General features: G+C 40.7%; 1 protein-coding gene across 1 annotated transcript; it reads right to left on the reverse strand.

The window, feature by feature from the left end:
• Window positions 1–710: 710 nt before the first annotated feature.
• On the reverse strand, window positions 711–23,105 carry LOC144013411 (semaphorin-5B-like). Its single transcript, XM_077512242.1, has 22 exons — window positions 23,000–23,105; window positions 16,692–16,884; window positions 16,297–16,396; window positions 16,177–16,222; window positions 15,376–15,438; window positions 15,210–15,308; window positions 14,886–15,099; window positions 13,039–13,324; window positions 11,228–11,363; window positions 10,931–11,138; window positions 10,649–10,856; window positions 8,859–8,976; window positions 8,588–8,772; window positions 6,958–7,101; window positions 6,213–6,360; window positions 5,907–6,132; window positions 5,584–5,805; window positions 4,306–4,476; window positions 4,076–4,219; window positions 3,071–3,106; window positions 2,765–2,976; window positions 711–2,663 (listed from the first exon to the last, which is right to left on the reverse strand). Exons 2-22 carry the CDS (start codon window positions 16,834–16,836, stop codon window positions 2,502–2,504), a joined length of 3,273 nt encoding a protein of 1,090 aa, XP_077368368.1. The 5' UTR covers window positions 16,837–16,884; window positions 23,000–23,105; the 3' UTR covers window positions 711–2,501.
• Between the last annotated feature and the right edge of the window lie 1,397 nt (window positions 23,106–24,502).

Consider the following 24,502-nt stretch of genomic DNA (forward strand, 5'->3'; position numbering starts at 1 on the left):
CTCGATGACGCTGTCGCGACAAGGGGACTTCCGTGCTGGTTACAGCACCGCCACCTGGCGGTCGTTCGGGACTCATAGAACCGTAGTTACATTCGTAACTTTCGATTTACAAACGGTTTCAACGTTGTCATAGTCCCATTGTAGTGTAAATAACTTCCAGTAGGTGGCATCATTAGAGAAGGAAGTAGCATACAGGATGTTTCACAGTGGGTAACAAGCGATGGCAGCTGCCACCGCTCAATTGCCAATTGACAAATGCGAACATCCGGGCATTTCTGATATTTCTGCAATACAACACAATGGCAAATGCTTCCTTTACATGGTGAAAACAAATGATGTAGTTAACTGTAATGTATACAAACCAGTTCTGAAGTGCTTTCATCACATTTGGAAATCAAAATAATCCTCACAAATCAAATTACAGTGATCTAAAAGCCAATAATTTTCAATGAGTGGAGACACCTACCTTGCGCTTCAGTTTCCTTGCTTGGGACAGAACTTCAGAATATCACGCGAATGCGCGCGCGCACACACACAACCACACAATGAATATACTGTACTGTCTGTGGTGCACTTGTATTTCTGTCTTTATAATTGAACTTGATGTTACATGGTTTCCATCACAGTGTACTTTTTTTTTTTTTGGCGATGTATGAAATGTAGTGGACCAAAACATTTGATCCATTCATCGTTTGGGTACAACAACAGGAGCCAATTCCAGCTGATTTAATATGAGAGGCAGGGACAGGTACACCCTGGAGTGATCACCTGTCAATCACATGAATGACATATAGATACACCAAAAAAGTGAACCTTATTTTACACATTCATGGACATGAAATTTACAAAGAGAAATACTTCGAAGCTTCTGGCTGTGAGGCAAACTCTTCAACTGCCCTACCAGACAACACATTTTTATTTCTCTTGAGCAGTACATTATACAAAAATATAGTGAATATCAACAGTTCAAAAGCCATTGATGGCATTTCATTAAAAAACAAAACAAAACAAAACTGTGAATTCTTTCTGTCAGTCTACAGTCGAAAATTCCAGGAAGCAGGATTTCTTCAGAGAAAGTCTTCCGGTAGGTGATACCAAATAGGTAAAAACAAAAACAAAAGCAAAGCCGATAATGTCTGTGCACAAATCCTGTATTTGTCGTCAGTAATGAGGAAGAAAAACCCTGCTTCTTCATCATCCTCACGTCATCTCCAGGACTGTTTGGTGCTTGTTGACTTTGTGAAGAAAACAAAACTCTGTAGATCTCAAGTGTCTTTGCTCTGCGCGTGCAAGAGTGTGCACTGTAAAAAAAAATAAAAAATTCTGTCGTTTTTACGGGGGGAAAAAAAACGGCAGCTGTGGTTTACCAGGGAAATTCTGGACAAAATACAGTGGGAAAATGTAAACAACTTTACAGAACAACTCGTTTAATTTCATGGTCTTAAATGTACAATAAACAGTAACTGCATGTTAATTTTACATACCTAACTAGTATAAAATCAGCTAAATCCAGTTGTTTCTGGTCCCGTGAAATGAGTCGTTAACCACAAAGCACTACGAGGGCCTTGTAAGGTAGTAACGCGCTATACAAATTAAGTACCATTTTCCGAGCACATGCTGATTTTAGACTTATTTTGTTCTGTAAAATCAACATGCGGATTGTGTTTATTGTACATTGAATCCCAGTAAAATTCAAGCAACAGTTACTGTTGTTTACATTTCCCCACTCTATTTTTTTTACACTAGTGTTGTTCCGATACCGATACTGGTATCGGCAGAGGTGCCGATATTGCATTAAAACAGTGGTATCGGTATCGGTGACTACTCACAAGTAACATGCCGATACCATTAATTCCAACGCTAATATAGGATTTTGGATGCAGCATCTTGTGTCTTGCTCGTGCACGACGTTCACTGATATGTGACATGTTCACTGCATGGCGAGCTAAGGTATCCTATTGGCCCTTGAATGCTCTGAACCAATGGAAGGACAGCTTTTTCATGTTGAGGGAAAAAAAACTTAAGTATCGGTATCGGTATCGGCCGATACTGCAAAGCTGGGTATCGTATCGGGAGCCAAAAAATGGTATCGGAACAACACTAGTAACCACAGCTGCCGGTTTTTCCCCGTAAAAACAATGGAAATTTTTTTACAGTGCATCACAACACAAGTAGTAAAATGTCCAAGGCAGCCAAAACAACAGCGTCCCAATCCTGTGAGTGATGTACCACACCTTGCCGGTATGACTTAACAAAAAAAAACAAAAACAAAAACAAACTAAATATAATAGTAATAACAGTAATATGAGCTTCAGTGAATCCTTGTCCATTTTTATCTTTTCATTTTTTTTTTTTTTTTTTGATCGCTCAGTTACCAAGCTAAACGCCACCAATGCTTGGTTGAGATATTGTGCGACAAGATGAGAAAAAGGTAATGTGGGTATTTCCTCACCCATAAGCACCTGGTGGGTTTTGGCGTTCCACTGGGAGCGGATGCGCTGTTAGCTGTGCACGTAAGCCCTGCATGTCGCTTCCGGCGGAAAGTCATACTTGCTCAGGTTGGGAGGGAAGTAGGTCGTGGCGAACATGTTGCCGGAAGGCACGGAGGAAGCGAAGTGGCGGCTGGTGTCGTCGTTTACATGAAGATTGTTCTTGTGTAGCATCTGCGGGGTTGGGTGAAGCTCCGGTTACCAACATATCGAGGCACAAGCGGGAGATTGTGGAAAAAAATAAAATAAAATGGAAAGATTTGACCGGAACTCACCACCACCTCCATGGGAATGTACTTCTCATTTTTCGGCGTGGCGTTGTCATGCTTGCTGTAGGTGAGGTGGTTGCGCGTGCTGGGGTGGATGACGGCCGACTCTGCGGCCGGTCGGCTCAGATGATGACAATAGGCGACGGCCAGCGCGGACAAGAGGGCAGCTGCAAAGAAACTGGCCATGCCGACGGCGACCAGCTGGAACAACGTGAAAGCTGTCAATGAGAAGAAGGGAGGTGAGTGAGCGAGATGAATAAGCTGCAGGAATCCAAAGACAATTCTTTTTTTTTTTTTTCCCCTCCCACTTACTTCCACAGTTGTGGTCCTCCTCTTCAGGCAAAATGACTAAAATGGCACAAATGGGGGGGAGACACGTCATAATTAACTCATTTGCTCCAAAAGACATATTTATACATTTTTTGTTTTATGCTAGAGCATACAGAAGGCTTTGATGCAGCCTCTGAACTGAAGAGAATGCTTGAATCTAAGGTAGTTATTACAAAAACGGCCAGCAGGTGGCAGCAGAGTATAAGAGATCAACCGGGGCCATGTTGCAAAAAACTATTTTCCCTACTGTTTTAAACAGATTTGTGAGTAATGATTAAACTTAGCTATATTCCAATGCTAATTGACCATCTCCAAACATTTTTGTTTTTATTTTATTTGAACTGAGTCAAATGTCATTTTTAGCATATGTCGCCGGCCACTTAAAAAAAAAAAAAAGGACAGCGGGCCGCGAATGGCCCCCGCGGCCGTAGTTTGGACACCTCTGATCTAGACTATTTAACTCATTCACTCGCAGCCATTTTCACATTTCGCAATCCCGTTCGCTCCCGGCTGTTTTACTGGATTTTGACTGATTTTGCAAGGCCCACAGAATATTGTGTTCTATTGCTATAAAAAACATGGAACCTATCAAAAGAAAGATTAAAGTCTCTTCTTTTATCAGGAAAAAAAGTATGTTTCTATCCGTTTCCATTTTGCAGCAATTAGCATTAGAAGAGAGCTAAGTTTCATCAGTTTTCACAAATCTATTCAAAATTGCAAGTAATTGAGCTTTTTTTCTAGATGGCCCTGGTTGATCTCCTTTGCTCTGCTGCCACCTGCTGGCCGTTTGTGTAATAACTACCATTTTTGCAACCGGTCTTTGCAGTTGAGAGGCTGCATCAAAGCCTTCTGTATGCTCTAGCATTAAAAAAAAAACAACAACAACGTATAAATACGTCTTTGGGTCACTTAGAACATAAAAAAAAACGTATTTACACGTTATTGGGAGCAAATGAGTTAACAGTGAAACAATTGTGCGGCGTTTACCTGCCACCTCGTGTGTCTGGCACGGTCTGGCCTGGCTTAGGTTAGCCTTGCACAAGTTAGCGTTCTGGCTATCGCCGCAGGAGCGAGAGCGGTACTGCAAGCCCTCCTCATCACAGTCCCCCCAGTCTGACCACACCCCCCAACCTGATGACCAGTGAAAAAACAAACCATTCAAAAATGGCAATACGATGAGTCAATGCAGTCACAGAGAATCGAACGGATGATTGTACCTTCACAAGCGTGTGTGTTGCAAAGTGCCTCTTCAGTGTGTAAACCGATACAGATCCCACCTCCGTTGGCAGGAAGTGGATTATCACATGACCTTGTCCGCTGAAAATGACCACCCCCGCAGCTCACAGTACATTGGGACCATGAAGACCAACATGACCAGGCTCCGCCCACTGAAACAAAAGCACAGTCAGTTTTACAGTGTTTGATTGATTGATTGAATTTGGTGATAACACACAACACATACTTCCAATCACTCAGTCAGGCATCACCGAGGATAAAACCACAACAAAGCCAGAAGGCTTATTTCCATTGTGGTCCTCAACACGTAACGTAACAAAAAAAAAACAAGAGACATAAAAGATAACATCATTTCATCAACAAAGGTTAATAAGATAAAAATTTAAAAAGTCAAACATTCAAATTTTAAAACGTTACTTTACGTAGCATTCAATAGTTAAGAGTTACTTTGTAACCATAATTTAAGAGCTATTTTAACTCATTTGCTCCCAATAACGTGTAAATACGTTTTTTTTTAATGTTCTAAGTGTCCCAGAGACGTATTTATACGTTTTGGGGTTTTTTTTTATGATAGAGCATGCAGAAGGCTTTGATGCAGCCTCTCAACTGCAAAGAAGGGTTGCAGAAATGGTAGTTATTACACAAACGGCCAGCAGGTGGCAGCAGAGCAAAGGAGATCAACCAGGGCCATGTAGAAAAAAAGCTCAATTACTTACAATTTTAAATAGATTTGTGAAAACTGATGAAACTTAGCTCTCTTCTAATGCTAATTGCTGCGAAACGGAAATAGATAGAAACATACTTTTTTTTTTCCTGGTGAAAGAAGAGACTTTAATCTTTCTTTTGATAGGTTCCATGCTTTTATAGCAATAGAACACAATATTCTGTGGGCCTTGCAAAATCAGTCAAAATCCAGTAAAATAGCCGGGAGCGAACGGGACTGCTTCTGTGAAAATGGCGGCGAGTGGATGAGTTAAAAACATGTAAAGATCCACTCATTTTGAATTCTTTTGGCAGTTGGTTCCATTGTACTGCTGCACTGGACAAAAAACTGTTTTCACCCATTAGGGTTTTAAATTTGAACGGGACAAAATCTGTTGAACTACCTCGTGTAGAATACTGATGTGTTTGGCAAACGAGGGAAAAATAATTAGCAGGTTTGCAGGTGTTCCAACATTTTTATTTTTTTTTTAAGTTATCCCTTGACCAAGTCGCATTCACAAAATCTGCCACAGTATATACGGCAACACGCATTCTACCTGAGCACGGTTGCATGTTGCAATCTTGATATTCCACCGGGGATCCTACACATGCGCTTGGATTGGTCCTTCCCTCTGCCGTTGAGCAACCTCGTCTCCGGGTTCGAAAGCCTCTGGAACATTCCCGGGAACAGGTGGACCACGTTTCCCAAAGTCCCCAGTGCGTATCTTTGGGCTGTGACAAAGCCCGGCCACCAGACTTTACCAAGTCATCAACCAGAGCTGGAAGCAAGATGCAAAAAAAAAAAAAAAAAAAATTACAAAAATCAGGCTTATGCTTCTCAATCCACATAATTAATGCCTCGTGGTCCCAAATACTCAACAGTCAGTCTGGCAGGTTCCCGAAGCGTCATTTGGACAAAACCTGCTCTCTATTTTCTTCTTTCCTAATTGAAGTTGCTGGACGTCCCTTAGCAATGCCCGGCACGTGTATCTGTATCTCTGCTCTTGGCGTGACCCGTCCTGACTGACGTTGACCGGCATCCAGGGTGTCCACGGGGTGTTGCGACGCACCTCGGGGCAAGCCTCCAGGTTACAGGTCTCGTACTCCTGAACGGCAGAATCGGTAGCTTCGCTGTTAACGGTCCGTTAAAAGACATGAGAATCAAGTGACACAAGCAGAGCGGTACCAAAGCACATCCAGGACAGCTGTTTCCATTCTCACAGGTTCTGGTTCGGGCGTGTACTCCTCCTCCGCATTCAGCATTGCACTGAGCCCAAGACCCCCATGCAGTCCACAGAACTGGTAACGGGCATGCTTTTCTTTCATTGCACAGCCTGAAAATACAGTACACGATTCTTCATAAATATTTGTTTGTGTTCTCATTTGCTCACAATAACGTGTAAATACGTTTTTTTATGTTCTAAGTGACCCAAAGACGTATTTATACGTTTTTTTTGTTTTGTTTTTACGCTAGAGCATACAGAAGGCTTTGATGCAGCCTCTCAACTGCAAAGAACGGTTGCAGAAATGGTAGTTATTACACAAACGGCCAGCAGGTGGCAGCAGAGCAAAGGAGAGCAACCAGGGCCATGTAGGAAAAAAGCTAAATTACTTAGAATTTTAAATAGATTTGTGAAAAATGAGGAATCTTAGCTCTCTTCTAATGCTAATTGCTGCAAAACGGAAACAGATAGAAACATACTTTTTTTCCTGATGAAAGAAGAGACTTTAATCTTTCTTTTGATAGGTTCCATGCTTTTATAACAATTGAATACAATATTCTGTGGGCCTTGCAAAATCAGTCAAAATCCAGTAAAACAGCCGCGAGCGAACGGGATTGCAAAATGTGAAAATGGCGGCGAGTGAATGAGTTAATGTTCACCATGTGCAAATGTTTTTGTTTTTTTCACTTTCCTCTCATTCCTTCTCACCTCTCCTCTCGACCTTGCCCAACACATATCCGACCTCCGTAACGAGGTGAGGGGTTGTTGCAGGAGCGTTGCCTCACTTCAAAACCCACACCGCAGCTGCTGCTGCAGTGGCCCCATGAAGACCAGGGAGTCCAGCCACCATTCCTGAACAGCAGGTGGAAAGTCAATTATATACTTTTCAACGTGTCTTCTTGCGTCATCCACTAATACAGTCAAACCTCGGTTTTCGAACGCTTCTGTTCTCGACCAAATCGGTTTTCGACCAGAAAATTTGAGAATTTTATGTCTCAGAACTTGTCCGAAAAATCGGCTCTCGACCAAACTGAAAAAAGCCGAGCGTACCTGAACGCGACTCACTCGGGAGCCGAGCTAACTCAAATGTTTCCTCCGTAGCGCATTCGTGTTCAAAGTTCGTTCGGAGCAGACCTGTTCATTGTTATTTATGCAAATCTGACTTTTTTTTTTTTTTTTTTTTTTTTTTTTTAAGTTTTGCATCATGTATTAGCCCCTAATCATGGGTCCAAAGAAAGAAAGTGCATTTTGGAATTTTTTTTCATCATTTTAGATAGGATATCTAAATAAAATTGTCTATTTCTACCCTTTTCTATTTATGGTAAACAGTATACAGTGCAGTTTATGGGTGTAAAATAGTAAAAAAAAAAAAAAAAAAAAAAACTTGGAAAAAGTTTTTAGACCCGGAACGGATTAAAATTATTTACATTAATTATAATGGGAAAAATAGTTTCGGATTTCGAACAATTCGCTTTTGGAACAGCCTTCTGAAACGGATTATGTTCAAAAACCGAGGTTTGACTGTATAGTATTAAAATGTTGGTGTTGATGTTGATGTTTAATGGAATGAGTATTTTTTTAATTTTATTTCAATATTTGGGTTTGATAAGCCAGTTCTTGCTTTGAATGCAGCCACTTTGATTTCCTTTATATTTGAGTTGAATTATTTGAATGCAGGGCGGATGACTGGTTAACACGTCCGCCTCCCAGTTTTGAGGACTCGGGTTCGAGTCCAGGCTCCGGCCATCCGGGGTGGAGTTTGCATCTTCTCCCTGTGCCTGCGTGCGTCTTCTCCGGTCTCCTCCCACATTCCAAAAGACATGCATGGCAGGTTATTTGGATGCTCCAAATTGTCCCTAGATGTGATTGTGAGCGTGGATGGCGACCAGCTCAGGGTGTACCCCGCCTACTGCCCAAAGCCAGCTGAGATAGGCTCCAGCACCCCCCGCGACCCTTGTGAGGAATACGCAGTCAAGAAAATGCATCTTGTGTCTTGCTGGTGCACGACATTCACTGATATGTGACATGTTCACTGCATGCCGATCTAAGATATCCTATTGGCCCTTGAATGCTCTGAACCAATAGCAGGAAAGCTTTTTTATGTTGAGGAAAAAAAAACAACTTAAGTATCGGTATCGGCCGATACTGCAAAGCTGGGTATCGGAATCGGTACTGGGGGCCAAAAAATGGTACCGGAACATCACTAATGATAAACCAAACTGGACGCTGTTGCTTGGTGGAAAGGTGGCTCCGAAACATTAGCTGTCCAGTGTTGCTATAATGCTAGTAATAAATAATAATGAGCCATTTGTCCCACTGGCTAATACCATCAGCTTACCTGGAGCAGTTGGCCACCTGGATGTTTGGGCCCTTACAGTCGACCCCACCACACCGGGCCACAGGTCCGTCACACGAGCGGGACCGGCAAACGCAACTGCTGATGGAACCCTCGCCATCATCGTGGTTGCAAGGTTGCCACGGTGCCCACGGGCCAAACCCGCCATCCTGCTTTAGATTCCGCACCTTGAGGAAGAACAAATGTGTGCGCGTGTGTGTGTGTGTGTGTGGGAGGGAGAAAGAGGGGCGGAGTTATCAAGTACAAAACTTACTGGGCACTGCGTGATGTTCTGAGTCCACTGGTTTATGTCAGCGATCCCTTCGATGGTTGTACAACGTCCCCCTTTGTGATCCCAGCCACAATACGGGTCCCGTGCTTCTAAGCAGTGTCTAATTAGAAGAAGTGGTTAATCAATATGTTGGTCAAAATTCTATTTTTAGAAACAATTATTACCATCTATAACAGACACATCCCAATCAAGGAATTTGGGAAGAAAAAAAAAAGTCCTTGAAGAGGGGGTAAACTAGGGGTGTTAAAAAAAAATCGATTCGGCGATATATCGCGATACTACATCGCGCGATTCTCGAATCGATTCAATAATCGGCAGAATCGATTTTTTTTTTTTTTTTTTTTTTTTTTTTTAGGATTCACACCTTGAGCATGGAAGAATGTTATATGAACGGAACATTAAGCCTTAATATTTTATTTTAATGCTGTTCAAACATGAAACAGATTACAACCTCTACAAGACTGAAATTTCAGATAAATAAATAATACATTTTCATATCAATCTTACACTCTACAAGCTTACTGATTAGTATTTTCTAAATTTGAATGAAAAAAATCGCAACAATCGACTTATAAATTCGTATCGGGATTAATCGGTATCGAATCGAATCGTGACCTGTGAATCGTGATACGAATCGAATCGTCAGGTACTAGGCAATTCACACCCCTAGGGTAAACTATGGTTAACAAATGGTTTGGAAAAAACTTGTACAGTACAAAGAAAAATAAGCTATATTGGTAATTTATGAAATATCAAAAGAGATATAAAAAAAGAAATACAAAAACAAATTGACATCTATTTTGAGATGCCAAAAAGATTATTATGACCAGTTTAAAAAAACAAACAAACAAACAAAACAAAAAAACATCAAGCCTACTTGGAGTGCTCTAAATGAGTTGATTAAAAATTGTCATAATCAAAATTGTTAAACATGACAAATCCGTTACTGATAATATAGAGAGTATTGTGAACGAATGAAATGATTTTTGTTGTTGTTGTTAAAGTAGGCCCAAATGTGACAAGAGGGATGGACCAGATGACTTATAAAGTTTGATTGTGCTTTGAATAATTGTCATTCCATGTTTCTTGGAGGGGTCTGTTTGAGTGGTGTGTTAGAAGATGTTAAAAAGTTTAAGAGAAGAAAATAAATCATTGTTATTATAGATGTCAAATGATTTTGATTTTTAAATCTGATTAGTAATTCTTTCGACGTTTATGTTAGGAGGATGTCGTCAACATTTTTTGATCCACTGCATTTGACATGAACAAAGATTCTGAATGTCATAGGCAAACATTTATTAAATTCTTTACTTTCATGGCTGTAGCTATATTTATTGTTCAAACACAACCTGTGCTAACTTCAATGTAACCAACCATTGTCAAGTTAAAGGATCATCTATGGTCAAAATTAGTAGTGCGATTAATCTGCTTTAATGCATGATTAATGCAATAATTTTTTTGTTTGCAACAAATGCTTTTTAACGAGTATTTTTCCTAATAAAATGAAGATAGCAAAAGTGATACCAATTTATAAAAAATGGTGAAAAGCATATCAAATTATCGCTATAACACGGTTGACTTTTCATGGCATTGCTGTTTCATGATTTTTTTAGTGCAATTTTGCATGCATTTTTAAAATAAACTTTATGAAGGTTTGAACATTGACAATGTTTATGTTTGTATTTTCTTTTTGGTGTTACTTTTGCGGCCAAAATAAACCATTCATTCATTCATTTGACACATGCAGGATTATTTCATATTCATTTCCATACCGCTCAGTTAGATGGCCAGAGCATCGTTCTAACGGGATTTTCAGCAGTCTGTCATCAAGCCCCACAAACAGAGATCTGTCACTGTGCAGGATCTGCAGACTCTTGATTGACCCGGTTTGCCCATCAGGAAGGATCCTCAGCTCCTCCAGGTAGCAGCCGTGGAGAATTGTATTTGTTGTGGCCAGAGTCTTCAAGATGGAGCCATATTCTGATCGACCGAGAGGAAACGGTCAAGGCTTTCAAAATGGATTCGAATTGAAATTGGTGTCGCGCCACGTTTACCGGTGCCGATGTACATGACGTGGTAAATGGCGTCACGGCCCTGCACAATGTCCACTACCAGCTTAGAGAAGCGTAGGTTGTCCTGAGTCAGCAGAGGGTTGACTGTCACCGGCTGCACCACATCGTGCATCAGAAAAAGCCGCTGAGCATCCTGCAGGTTGCGTTCGGTCAGGTTCCCGCCAGCGCCACCTTCATCCAGCGTGCCACACTGACGATACCAGCGGGGAAAAACATCCTTTTTGCTGCCCACTAGAAAAGCTTCTCTGCTTAAATACGTGAACATCCACGTGGAGTTACCTGAAAGTTGGCGATGGGATTTGGAGCGGAGAGCCAGGAAGCGCGGGGGTTCTCCTGGTAGCGGAAAGGTCCGTTGAAGGCTTGCGTGATGGCGGTCAGGTTGAAGGCACAAACAGCAGTCGCTGACATGCTGTTTCTGTGAGCGGTTAATCACAATTAGATTACGGGCTGTTACAGAAAAATCAATAACACTTTTGCACACGCGGTTGCAAAAGAAGCAAGCATGAAGATAATGGCCGTTTCTCAATACGCATTTTTTTTTTTTATTGTACATTTCCCAATACGCATTCTTGTCCGTACTTAAGTCCTCGTGATGTCTTGAAACGTCATCAGTCGCGGCCCAAGTACCGTTCCAATTGCAAGTACTCAAAAAGAAATACAGTCTTCCCTCGCTATAACGCGGTTCACTTTTCGCGGTCTCACTGTATCGCGGATTTTTTTTAAGTGCAATTTTGCATATTTTTTTACAGTAATATACCCATTTTATAAAATTTATGAAGGTTTGAACATTGTCAATGTTTGAACAAGAGAGAAATGTGAGAACATGTAAATGCCTCAATGAGAAAAGTGTCTAAATTGTGTGGTAGGGGATTTTAGAGCCTTAAAACATTTATAAGAATTGTAAAACATAAAGCTAACTACTTCGCGGATTTCATTTATTGCGGGTATTTTTTGGAACCTAACCCCAGCGGAAAACGAGGGAACACTACTCAAAAAGAAATAGCATTGAATGGACGGAATACCCGGATGTTGTTCTTACTGCGAGCGTCCTGCTTGTGACGCATTGCCGTAACTGTACCACGTGACTAGATGTTATATAATTACGAGTACTATTTTAAAATATCATTTGAAATTAAATTATACATGGGCTTTATCCAATTTACGGTAATATTTTTTTTTTTTTTTGGGGGGGGGGGGGGGGGGGGGATAAAAAAGATGGAAAGATACCGGTGAGAGTTGCAGGTTTTGTTCCGATTTTTCTGACATTGTGATGATGCGTCCTATGTTCAAGTGTGCAGATCCCAAAAACATGGGAAGGAAATCAAGTTTGACGAAATTTATTCCAAAACACAGCTGCAAAAATACAACAGTACACTTGCAAATGAAAGGAACGAGCTTGCAAAAGGCAAGAAACAAAACCACCGAAACAAGAATAACGCCCCCCACTCCCATAAATAAATAAATAAATAAATAAATAAATAAATGATCAAACAAGCACAAGACTGCGGTGAGACGGGAATCAAAGGTGAGACTAGTTGGGCAAAGTCGGTGGATCAGCAAGAGGATAAGTACGACAAACTAGTGTACTCAGCTGCCAAAGAAAGCCTAATCAACACAAAACAGGTGTGTGGGAAGAAATAATAAAAAACGTGATGCTCCTCCGCTCCCATTCGTTCCTTGAAGTACGAAATCCATCTTGGGATATATTAACAGCCAAGCCTTCACCAAGCAACAACCGATGCATCCTTGGTTTTAAGCTAGCAATCAAGAACGACATCCGGGAATTCCGTGTGGTCTTGATGACGTCTCGCAAAATCACAAGGATGTAAGTAAAGTTTTTAACCCCTGTATTTTGTACAAACACATTTTGAAACATCCAAATAGTAGTACAAATCCATTGTAAGCAAGTCACATGATATAACCGCGATGAATTACGGAAATACGGCAGCGAGATATGCGTGCTTGGGAAGTACGTTCTTGAGACCGCGCTGACCAAGACCCTGCTCGTTGCGTCACAATAACGTACTCTTGTGTTCTTGATATTGAGAAACGGCCAATGTTTAATCGCAGCATTATTAAAAGTCACTCACACGTTAGTCGTGAAAATGCCATAAATGACGTCCTGCTCTGGTAGGTAGAAGGTGCTCTGTAGTTCGTTGTAATGAAATGGGATCTCTCCTGAGCGTGAGCAGTTTAGTCGAGCCTTCATAAAGGTAGTCCAGGTGTCCTCCAAAAGGAAACGACCGCCCATGTCGTTTTTACACACTCTTGCCACGCGAGAGAACACCATCTTTCCACAGTCGTTTTCAACAGCAGTTTCCCTCAGGAAGAAGTAGGCGAATTGGCCAATATCATAAGCAGACACAAATTGAGGCTCTAGAAGGGACAAAGTTATAAAAAACAGAACGAATGAGATGAAATGAAGTAGGGCTGGGTATTGCCGCCAACCTCATCACGATCACGATACATTTGTATCCCAATAGTTGATCTTCAAGGCGATACGTATCCCAACGTATTACATTAATTTACTTGCATTTTATAATAACAGTCATATGTAAAACTAAAGGATATGTATATTATGCTGACTGACAAAAAATGTTTTTATTAGCAGCTGTTTCTGGTTTACCACCAAGCGGCATGCCTGGTTTAAATGTGTACGCACTGCAGAGCAAGGAGCAGTTTTCACAAACACACCGGGAAAATTTACTCATAGGCATGAGCCGATATGAGCCAAAGTATCAAAGTATTATAATTATAGCTCCACAATGTGCTTATTTGAGATATTTGGGGAAATAAAAACAGCATTTTTTTCATGTAACACATTCTATTTCGTTTTTAAACAAAATATATGAAATTTGTAGGGGTGTGCTGAAAAAAATCGATACGGCAATATATCGTTGCGGGCCTCATTACAATACACGTATCGATACGCAGGCGTCAGAATCGATATTGCTCATTAACTTTAAATAGGCAGTTAACGTTTGCCTTTGCAGCTTGCATTGTACCTAAAAAATAAAAATCAGCAGCGTCTTTGAAGTTAATTGCCTTCAATTAATCCAAAAATAGCTCACCAGTGATTGGACACTGTCTTGCTAAGAAAAATGAAAGCAGAGGAAGAATATCAACATTTATTTACTTATAAACTTAACATGGCACGTGTCTTAATGTACCAATTTTCTAATTATTTTGTTTAAAAACGAAATAGAATGTGTTACATGAAAAAAAAAATGCTTTTTATTTCCCCAAATATTTCAAATAAGCACATTTTAGAGCTGTAATTCTAATAATTTGATATTTTTGCTCATAACGTCTTATGCCTAATAAATTTAGACCAGGCATGCCGCTAGGTGGTAAACCAGAAGAGCTACTAACTAAAATATTTTTGTCAGTCAGCATAACAAACATATCCTTTAGGTATACATATGACAGTTTTTATAAAATGCAAGAAAATTAATGTAATATATCGGAACGTATCGCCTTGAAGATCAAGTATTGGGATACATATGTATCGCGATACGTATCGTATCGTGACACATGTATCGTGATACGTATCGTATCGTGAGGTTGGCGGGAATACCCAGCCCTAGAAATTTGGTACATTAAGACACGTCCCATGTTAAGTTTATAAGTAAATAAATGTTGATATTCTTCCTCTGCTTTCATTTTTCTTAGCAAGACACAGGTGAGCTATTTTTGCATTAACTGAAGGCAATTAACTTCAAAGACGCTGCTGGTTTTGATTTTTTTAGGTACAACGCAAGCTGCAAAGACAAACGTGAACTGCCTATTTAAAGTTAACGAGCAATATCGATTCTGAAGCCTCCGTATGGATACGTGTATTGTAAGGACGCCCACAACGATATATTTTGCCGTATCGATTTTTTTTAGCACACCCCTAAAGTGAAGGCTGATGGACTATTACGCGTCTTTGTTTTACCATTGAGCCATTTCGAGTTGTACTGTGCCGTGCGCAGTGGGTGCATGTTGCCCAGGCTCCTGTAGATGACAGGGTCGCGTCCAGAGAAGTCGATCACCGTGGCCGCGTACAGCTCGCCCTTCTCGGAAAGCATGGCGGTGGAGTTGTGACGGGGGTCATACGGACATCGCGCCACACCGTTCACCGTGTCTAACACTTGACTGATGTTATCAATCTGACAGCAAACAGGAAAGCATGACACAGTGTGTGTGTGTGAAGGCTGTTTTTGGAGGTCTGGAGGACGATGACTTGCATTGATTGGTGAAACATCAAGCGAGCACCAACCTGCCTGGTCATACAGATAGGAGTGAAAGCATTGGTCCCGCACGTGACAAGCGTCCTCCCACTGAGCAATAAAACCCGTATGTAGTTCTGACACTCCTCCTGCATACAAGCACGACATTAGCCACGTGTCACGGACTACATTTTGAAAGGACACTTTGGAATCTACCTCTGTCTTGCCCTTGCTCTTGCAAGAGCGTATTGTGTCTTCATCGGGCGTCCATTCTGTTGCCTGAGTCAAAAGAAAAGAAAGGGGAAAAAAAACACTAGTTTAGGAACATTTAACTCATTTGCTCCCAAAAACGTGTAAATATGTTTTTTATGTTCTAAGTGTCCCAAAGACGTATTTATACGTTTTTTTTTTTGTTTTTTTTTTATGCTAGAGCATACAGAAGGCTTTGATGCAGCCTCTCAACTTAAAAGAACGGTTGTAGAAATGGTAGTTATTACACAAACGGCCAGCAGGTGGCAGCAGAGCAAAGGAGATCAACCAGGGCCATGTAGGAAAAAAGCTAAATTACTTACAATTTTGAATAAATTTGTGAAAACTGATGAAACTTAGCTCTCTTGCTGCAAAACGGAAACAGATAGAAACATACTTTTTTTTTCCTGATGAAAGAAGAGACTTTAATCTTTCTTTTGATGGGTTCCATGTTTTTATAGTAATAGAACACAATATTCTGTGGGCCTTGCAAAATCAGTCAAAATCCAGTAAAACAGCCGGGAGCGAACGGGACTGCTTCTGTGAAAATGGCGGCGAGTGAATGTGTTAAAGTCTCTTCTTTCATCAGGAAAAAATAAAGTATGTTTCTATCTGTTTCCATTTTGCAGAAATTAGCATTAGAATAGAGCTAAGTTTCATCAGTTTTCACAAATCGGGAGCGAACGGGACTGCTTCTGTGAAAATGGCTGGGAGTGAATGAATTAATGATCAATTCCCTACTAGATGGAACTAAATCCAAACTGTTACCTGTATGAGTGAGACGTTGCCTAAACTAAGGCTGAAGAGGAAGTTTCTGTAAAAGACATCATAAAGCAGGTCATTATTTCTCAGTTGTTTCTTTTCTGCTTGGCGTGTAATTACTTGCACCTCGCTCCCACAATAAGCCGCTTTCTGCTCGGGTCCAAGGCCAACTGAGAGAAGTCCTTTACTCCTGGGTGTGAGAACTCCGACACCCATGTCTTCAATCCTGTGAAAACATGGAAAAGTCAAATTGCTATGTTTACGTATACAGTAAAAGTAGCAGGATACCTGGCCAATGAACCACAGGAACTGATAATGGAAGAAAATATAGTTGTGTCATTTGTAGTGCAATTTTTTAGTACAGTATTTTCTATAGAATAGTATGTTAATTCAGTCAAGCGGTAATTGAGGCAAGACAAGAGTTGAGTTACACTTTAACTTAAATAGACTTTCTGGCAAACTGCCATCAAAAGCTGAGCTAAAAAGCCCACTTTTGCTAATTTTACTCATGATGTCCTCACCTTGATTGGACACGACAGGATGCTCCTTTCGATCGCAGTCTTCAGGTTTGATAGGGGGCGGCTGGGACAGACACGCAAGTACACACATGACCAGCGCAAGGCCGCAGGGAGGGCGGGCCCATGCCCCCCACCTTAATGTGACCATCGTTACAACTGCATCCAATCAATCCTCTATGGGGTGCTGTGGAACCACCTGCAGAAGCCAAAGAGACACCTGTCAATCTTAACAACAGTCATATTCAACGTCCATATCTCTTAAAGTGGAGTTTTCGCCACCTGCCGGTGCATCAGACTAATTGAATTTCCTCGTGGACTGTCTGCTTGGTGTCCAGCCTCTCTTTTCATTATCAGCAGGACTTTGCCATGGCTATTTCAAACTCAAAAGCCCAAACCAATGATTTATAGCACTGGCTATAAAACGTAGGGTGTCGCCGACAGCACCCTTTGTGACTTAACGGACCCATTCAGTGACCAGCCTGGGCTCAGTGCCAGTGTCAGACTTAAGTCGCATCAGAGGGCCTACTGCAGTGGTGTCCAAACTTTTTCGTTTGAGGGTCGCATATAGACAAATGAAAGGTTGCAAGGGTAACTTTTTAAAATTCTCCCATTTTAATTGATTAAACAATTGAATTCAGTCATTTCAATATATATAAATCAAGCAATAAATTATAGATCGTATCCGTCAGTCCTATAGCATATCACCCATATTCACCCACAGGTACATATGAAATTATAAATATGCTTAAGTACTGTTGTAAAATACAATACATGTACACTGCACTGTGTATCGATGCAGGGGTGTCAAACATAAGGCCCGCGGGCCGGATCAGGCCTGCAAAGGGTTTTAATCCGGCCCACGGGATGATTTTGTAAATGTAAAGTAAAAAAAAAGAATAAATAAAAAATTGTAATGTCAGACTAATTAATCAGCCGGCCACAATCAAAATAGATAAAATTTGTATTTTCACAAGCAGTCCTCAGATGAGCAATGCAACTTGTACGGGGAATCGTCATCTTGGTTGTCATTATTTTACACACAACTTAAAGTTATGTTATTATTATTATTATTATTATTATTATTATTATTATTTTATTTTGTTTATTTCTTTATTTTTTTTAATCATAGACCGCCATGTTAAATACTAAAAAAATTCAATTACTAGTAAGGATTAGCGTCCTTTTAACGTCATTAACTGCGCCACACAATGCATTCTGGGAACAATATATATGCAAAAGAGGTGGATTTAACACGTCCGGAACGTATACCGGCAAAGTGTTGCCGCATACCATTTGCATTTGTGTTATTTTTCGGAACAACATGATCACAGTTGTATTTTAGGGCTGGTCCACGAAAATCTGTGTATAAATGACGGCAATCGTTTTTGAGTTAGCCTATATACCGTTATTTTATTTTATTTTACCGATGCGGCCCACTTGATAATATATTTTCCTCCATGCGGCCCCTGAGCTAACATGAGTTTGACACCGCTGATCTATGGCTTTGCAGTGAATGGCTGTCTCACTTAAAGATGCTGAATGTAGGATTTTGCCCAATAATATCTGAACAATCGCTTTCTTATTTAGCAATTTATGACTCAAACATCTTCTAATTAGCAGATTAACACCATATAGCTACTCACAATGGTTACTCCTGCAAGCCTCTGGCCAATAATTTTTAGACTGGATTCAGGTTTGAATTTCCGGCCCTCTGTCATGCACGTTCTCGTGTTAGCTGGTTATCTCAGAGTCGCGACCAAGGAGCTAGTTTTTCACTATCACGGATTCTACATTTGCTCAAGAGATTGGCATCTGGTACGTCCCACAGCACCCACAGTTACTCCGCCGCAGGAGGCTAAAAAACAAACAAACATGAAACTTGATAGTAGTGGTCGACGCCAGTTTGATTGTTTTCACATTTGGAGAGATATAAGATCTATCTTGGGCTTGAAAAGCGACAAACAAATGTCTTTCTTTCTACTCTAAAGGTAAGAAGTGATGATATTGGCATGCCATTTACAAAGAAATGTGTTGTGTTGATTTCAATTAGCAGTTACCTCAAGCTTTGCCCACTTTTCGGTCATAACCGAGGGTGAAAGTGAAGTGGATGGTGACGTTTAGCATAAAAGGAATGCCAAGAATGGAAGCTGTTCGATTCCATTCAGGCTAAATGTCGCCGTCTTTTCCACGGTGAGGATAGTATGCTAGCGGAATGTCAACGCTTCTGGTATCAGATCGCATCAAATCGTCTTGATTGGAGAGATTTACACCCATAGTATATACTTTTCTAACATAGTACAGACAAGCAGAATATAGTCAGAAAACAAACAAGTCCACGGTCCACTTGTGTTCTCACTGTAAACTGTGGGGAGCTGGTTTACTCCAGAAACACGCATACTGTCAATGTGTATTATGTGGAGGATCTGTTGTAACAAAAAAAAAAAAAAGAGTACCCTTCCCCATAAATTAAAGTTATTATATGTTTGTAGTTTACTATTACAGTCCTTTTCTCCTTTACATAACTTTTATCAGCTTTAGTTTACTTACTGACTTCCCACTAGGGGTGTCAATTGCCTCGTACCTGACGATTCGATCTGTATCACGATTCATAGGTCACGATTCGATTCGATACCTATTAATCCCGATTAGAATTTACAAGTCGATTGTTACGATTTTTTTTTACTCTATTTAGAAAATAGCATTCAGTAAACTTGTACATGTACACTGTAAGATTTGTATGAAAATTTATTATTTATTGATCTCAAACGTCAGTGTTATAACTGTGAGCCACTTTATTTAACAAACAGGTTGCAACCTTTTTCACGTTAGAACAGCATTGAAATAAAATATTAAGGCTTAATGTTCCGTTAATATAACATTCTTCCATGCTTAAGGTGTGAAAGTTCGACATTTTGTTGAATATTTTTTCATCAAAAATGGATGTTAAAAAATCGATTCGGCGGCCTATTGAATCGATTCGAGAATTACGTGCTGTAGTATCGCAATATATTGCCGAATCGATTTTTTTTTTAACACCCCTACTTCCCACGCAATTTTTTTGGAGCAGGAAGTACCCCAAAACCACATCAAACTACCCGCACGCCCTTTGTAGCAACCAAGCACCCCCTAAACGTCTTTATAGCACCCCTAAAAGTCTGATCCTAGAATCGCTTCTGCCCCAGTGTCGCTACCTCACGCGACCTCATTTCAGCCAGTGGACTGATATGAGATGAAACTTTAACAATACTATGTTGTTTGGGGTTCTCATTTATACAACGATGTGTTATGAAACGCAAACATGCAAACTTTTTCTCACTGAATGACAGATGTTATGGAAGAATCTGCAGCCATTTTGAATTTGTGACCCCAGGAGAAAATTCAAACAAATCAAGAGACCAACATGGAGTTAATCTTTCAATAAACAAGCTTGATGGATCATTTGATGTTTTGTGTGGCGGCCTGGGTTGGAAGAACCATTTAAAGCCTTAATAACCTGTGAAGAGATCAGCAGCACAGCGTGTCCAATTCATGTGACATGTATGTTTGGACGGGAGGAAACGGCCATAACACTGAGTGAGCATGTGACTACCAGACAGAAACGGACAGGAACAAAGGTCAAAAGCAGAGCACTGATGGAGATTTTTGCCCAAGAGCTCATTGTTAACCAACTCCTCTCGTCTTGCAGGTTTAACCAAAACCTCTCTGGGTGGGCTCATACCTTGTCACTGTGTGCTACACTGCAATAATCACACACTGCAGATGCCTTCACTTTGCATGGAGCATGTTGTGTGCTGAGAGGTTTGGATCCCAAAGGCGCGGACACAAATAAGAGTTTATCTATTTATTCGCATCGAAAGGCAGAAACTCAGAGACGCAGTACACACACTTTAGTTTTTCCTCTGGTCTCTTGAGATCTCCTTAATTTGTTGGAATTTAGAGGTTTCTGGGGTTGGCGTAAGACTCTGATTTTGTAACCATGTGCATGTGTAATAACCTTATTTATTGATTGATTTAATTTGTATTTTTCATATTATCATCATTATTATTATTATTAATTCAATCTCTGGTGTAATAACCTTATTTATTTATTGATTGATTTTTTGTTTTGTTTTTATTATTATCATTATTAATTCAATCTCTGGTGTAATAACCTTATTTATTGATTGATTGAATTATTTTTTATTTTAATATCTGTTCTCATTGCTGCTGGACATGTAAATTTCCCAGAGGGTGCCATCTCAAAGGGATCAATAAAGTCAAGTCTAAGTCTAATTCTAAAAAATAAATAAATAAATAAGTATTGAGAAAAAAAATCTGCAGCTGAGCTGTGAGTATTCAGGACCCCCTATAGTATAGGAAATATAATAATTTTCTTGGCCTTCAGCAAGAAAAATATATGATTATTAATATATTTTTAGTGCTGTCAAAGTTAAAGCGTTAACTCATTGATTAGTCACAGCAAAATTACCACACTAATCATGTATTAATTAACCACACTTAATTTTGAATGCAGATTGTTATTTAGCTTGACAACGGATGGTTACATTAAATGTATTTAATTTATTTAATTTTTAAGAGTCTTTCAATCGAGTCTTTCACTGGCCCTTGAACTCTCCAAATGTACCCTTTATCTTTTGAATGGATTGATTTGATAAAAGAGGGATATGGAAGGCAGTCTGCAGGTTTGAAATACAGTCTTCCCTCGCTATAACGCGGTTCACTTTTCGCGGTCTCGCTGTATCGCGGATTTTTTTTTTTAAGTGCAATTTTGCATATTTTTTTGACAGTAATATACCCATTTTATAAAATTTATGAAGGTTTGAACATTGTCAAAGTTTGAACAAGAGAGAAATGTGAGAACATGTAAATGCCTCAATGAGAAAAGTGTCTAAATTGTGCGGTCGGGGATTTTAGAGCCTTAAAACATTTATAAGAGTTGTAAAACATAAAGCTAACTACTTCGCGGATTTCATTTATTGCGGGTATTTTTTGGAACCTAACCCCAGCGGAAAACGAGGGAACACTGTAGTCCAACAGGACCTCCATCTTCACGCTGTGACGTGACTATTTCTTTTCCTTGTCAGCGTGTGTAAACGTTCACAAAAACAGCAAGAATTATTTGTGATTCAACTACTTGCGCTCGGCTCCTAGCAAACGGACATGCTGAGACACTGAATGCACACATGAAGAGAGGTTCATTAAAATCCAGTCAAGGCCTCTTTAACCGGCATTATTTAGAACGGGGATATTGATCACAAGTCGTAATGTCCTCATTCAAAAGGGCTTTAATTTGTTCCACATGGCATCCCAAATAAAAGAGGTGCCTTGGGTCTGACTTTGTATATATGAGCCTTGTCTAAACCAGAGTACTTGGACTCCATCCAAACATAATCAAGAGGCACAGCGAATCTCTCTCTCTCTCTCTCTCTCTGCACTCACCCACCTGCCTCCTGCGAGTCCAAAAATGTGCGCTTTTTCTTGAGATCGAAGCAAAAACAAAAACCACAATTTCATCATTGACAGCTTCCATGTGACAATGAAGAAATACATCGAGTCTCCTCTATAGGACATAGTTGGAGAGCAGTGAAGTCAGGTCATGCAGACAGGAGCATGTAAGGACCTCAGAAGGCATCCAAAGTCTCCCCATTAAAATATTCAAGCGGGCGGGGGGGTGGGGGGGGGGGCATTTCCGAGGCAGTTCTCAGCTCCTTCCTACGGAGGTGAATGGCCTCTCTGTGCAACCTGCCAACTATCTGCCAATGGGCGACACTCTTTTACAAGTGAATGGACTTAGTTTCGCTACACTTAAAAGGAAACACTAACGGGCTATGGCCACATCACAATGGGCGTTCGTAAATTGCCAAACCTAATGATCGCGGTTTGGCAGTGGTGAGAGGAGGTAGGGAGCGGGAATCCTTAAAGAGGCACAGCTGCACTGGATGCCCATCTTCACTTCTCTCGCTCGTCACGCAAGCTTTGCAGCTCTGTCCGCCGACAAGGTACAGATGTCGGGTCAGTGATCATTTATGCTACAGTACAAGTAATTAGCTGTCGGGCTATATCAACTCAAAAAGGACGTCCGCGAATCGTCTCAAGTTTCTCATTTGTAGCAAGAGAACTTGTCGAAAACAATGCAAAACCTCACATGCACAACATCAACAAATGCCTCGTTGACATATTGTCATTCAAATCAAGCATGTATACAAACAGCAAACTCCACGTTCTGATTGGCCCATGGGACACATGCACCGATGAACATGCTATTTTTTTTTTTTTTTAGAAATGTGCATAGAATATATTTTGAAACCTACTTGTTCACCATCACCAAAGTAAAGTTGATCCCGCGCTTCACATGTTGACGAAAGAGATGAGAAACAAGAGCGAGGCAAGTTGTTACTTGCCTGTTCGCAAGGGAGGAGGGAGGCGGAAAGTGGAAGTGTGAAGGGTGCTGAAGTTTATACACACTGGACTGTTTACTGCAGGGGGTGGGGTGTATTTTTCAAGACTATCATTTGGTTTTCAGCCTACTTTAAGCTTCACACTTTTTTAATACTACTCCAATAATTCCATTTTGAGGCCAACTCATTCAAACTCTGGTGATGTCTTCAACTAAAAATTGTTGAAAGGAATAGACATTGTGTTTAACCCAGTGCTTCTCAATTATTTTCTGTCATGCCCCCCCCCCCAGTAAGAAGAAAACATCTACCCACATCATGAAATGGATCATTCCTGTGTTCAAGGTATCATACTTTTTTTTTCTAGCATCCCCACACTACATGCCACTTTGGATCTGACATAAATAATTAACGACGTGATTTCCAGTTGGCCCTGGTGATTGGCTGGCAACCAGTCCAGGGTGTCCCCTGCCTACTGCCCAGAGCTAGCTGAGATAGGCTCCAGCACCCCCCACGACCCTTGTGAGGAATAAGCGGTCAAGAAAATGGATGGATGGATGGATGGATGGATGGATGGATGGATGGATGGATTTCCAGTTGAGCGAAGAGTCAATAAGAATTCCAAAAAATGTATTCTCGTATGTGGCATGCCCTTTCCTGACTTTGTGGATGGTGAGTGTGCAACATGTTGATCAGATGTGGCTAAATTTCCATCCATCCATCCATCCATCCATCCATCCATCCATCCATCCATCCATTTTCTGAACCGCTTGCTCCTCACAAGGGTCGCGGAGGGTGCTGGAGCCTATCTCAGCTGGCTTTGGGCAGTAGGCGGAGGACACCCTGGACTGGTTGCCAGCCAATCGCAGGTGGCTAAATTTGCTTTGTTTAAATGCGACATCACATTTAAAAAATTCGGCTGAATCTGAAGAGCGCAATCAAGCACTAGAATACGTCAAGAGCCGTCATGGCAACACTGTTTAGCATGATTTGGGTTTATTAATCTCCAGAGAGCTACACGAATCCACAAGCAGCAGCAAAAGAAGCCCACAGTGGTTAGCCTGCTCCGTATCCCCACCCCTCACGTAATGAACTTCAATGGCAGCCTTGTGCAGCACATAACACTCCAGTGTCAAGCAAGCATGGATGTCACCAGGAAATATTGACTTTAAGTGCTTCAAACACGCAGCTTGCCTCATAAAACAAGATGCCTTAACAAGCTTGGCAGTGTTGGAGTATCAAACCCCTGCAGATGCTGAAAATTTACCTGCCCGTGCAGAGATCACGCACACATAAATAGATGGTTAGACAAATAATGAATCAAGGTTGACTGGAGAGAGAAATTCTGGGAAATTGGTTGACATGAAAAGTATCCAGCGCGGGGCTGCAGGAGGAAGGAGGTCATGTTTATTTACATGT

Source organism: Festucalex cinctus, chromosome 2 (genome assembly GCF_051991245.1).
Source record: "Festucalex cinctus isolate MCC-2025b chromosome 2, RoL_Fcin_1.0, whole genome shotgun sequence".
Classification (NCBI taxonomy): domain Eukaryota; kingdom Metazoa; phylum Chordata; class Actinopteri; order Syngnathiformes; family Syngnathidae; genus Festucalex; species Festucalex cinctus.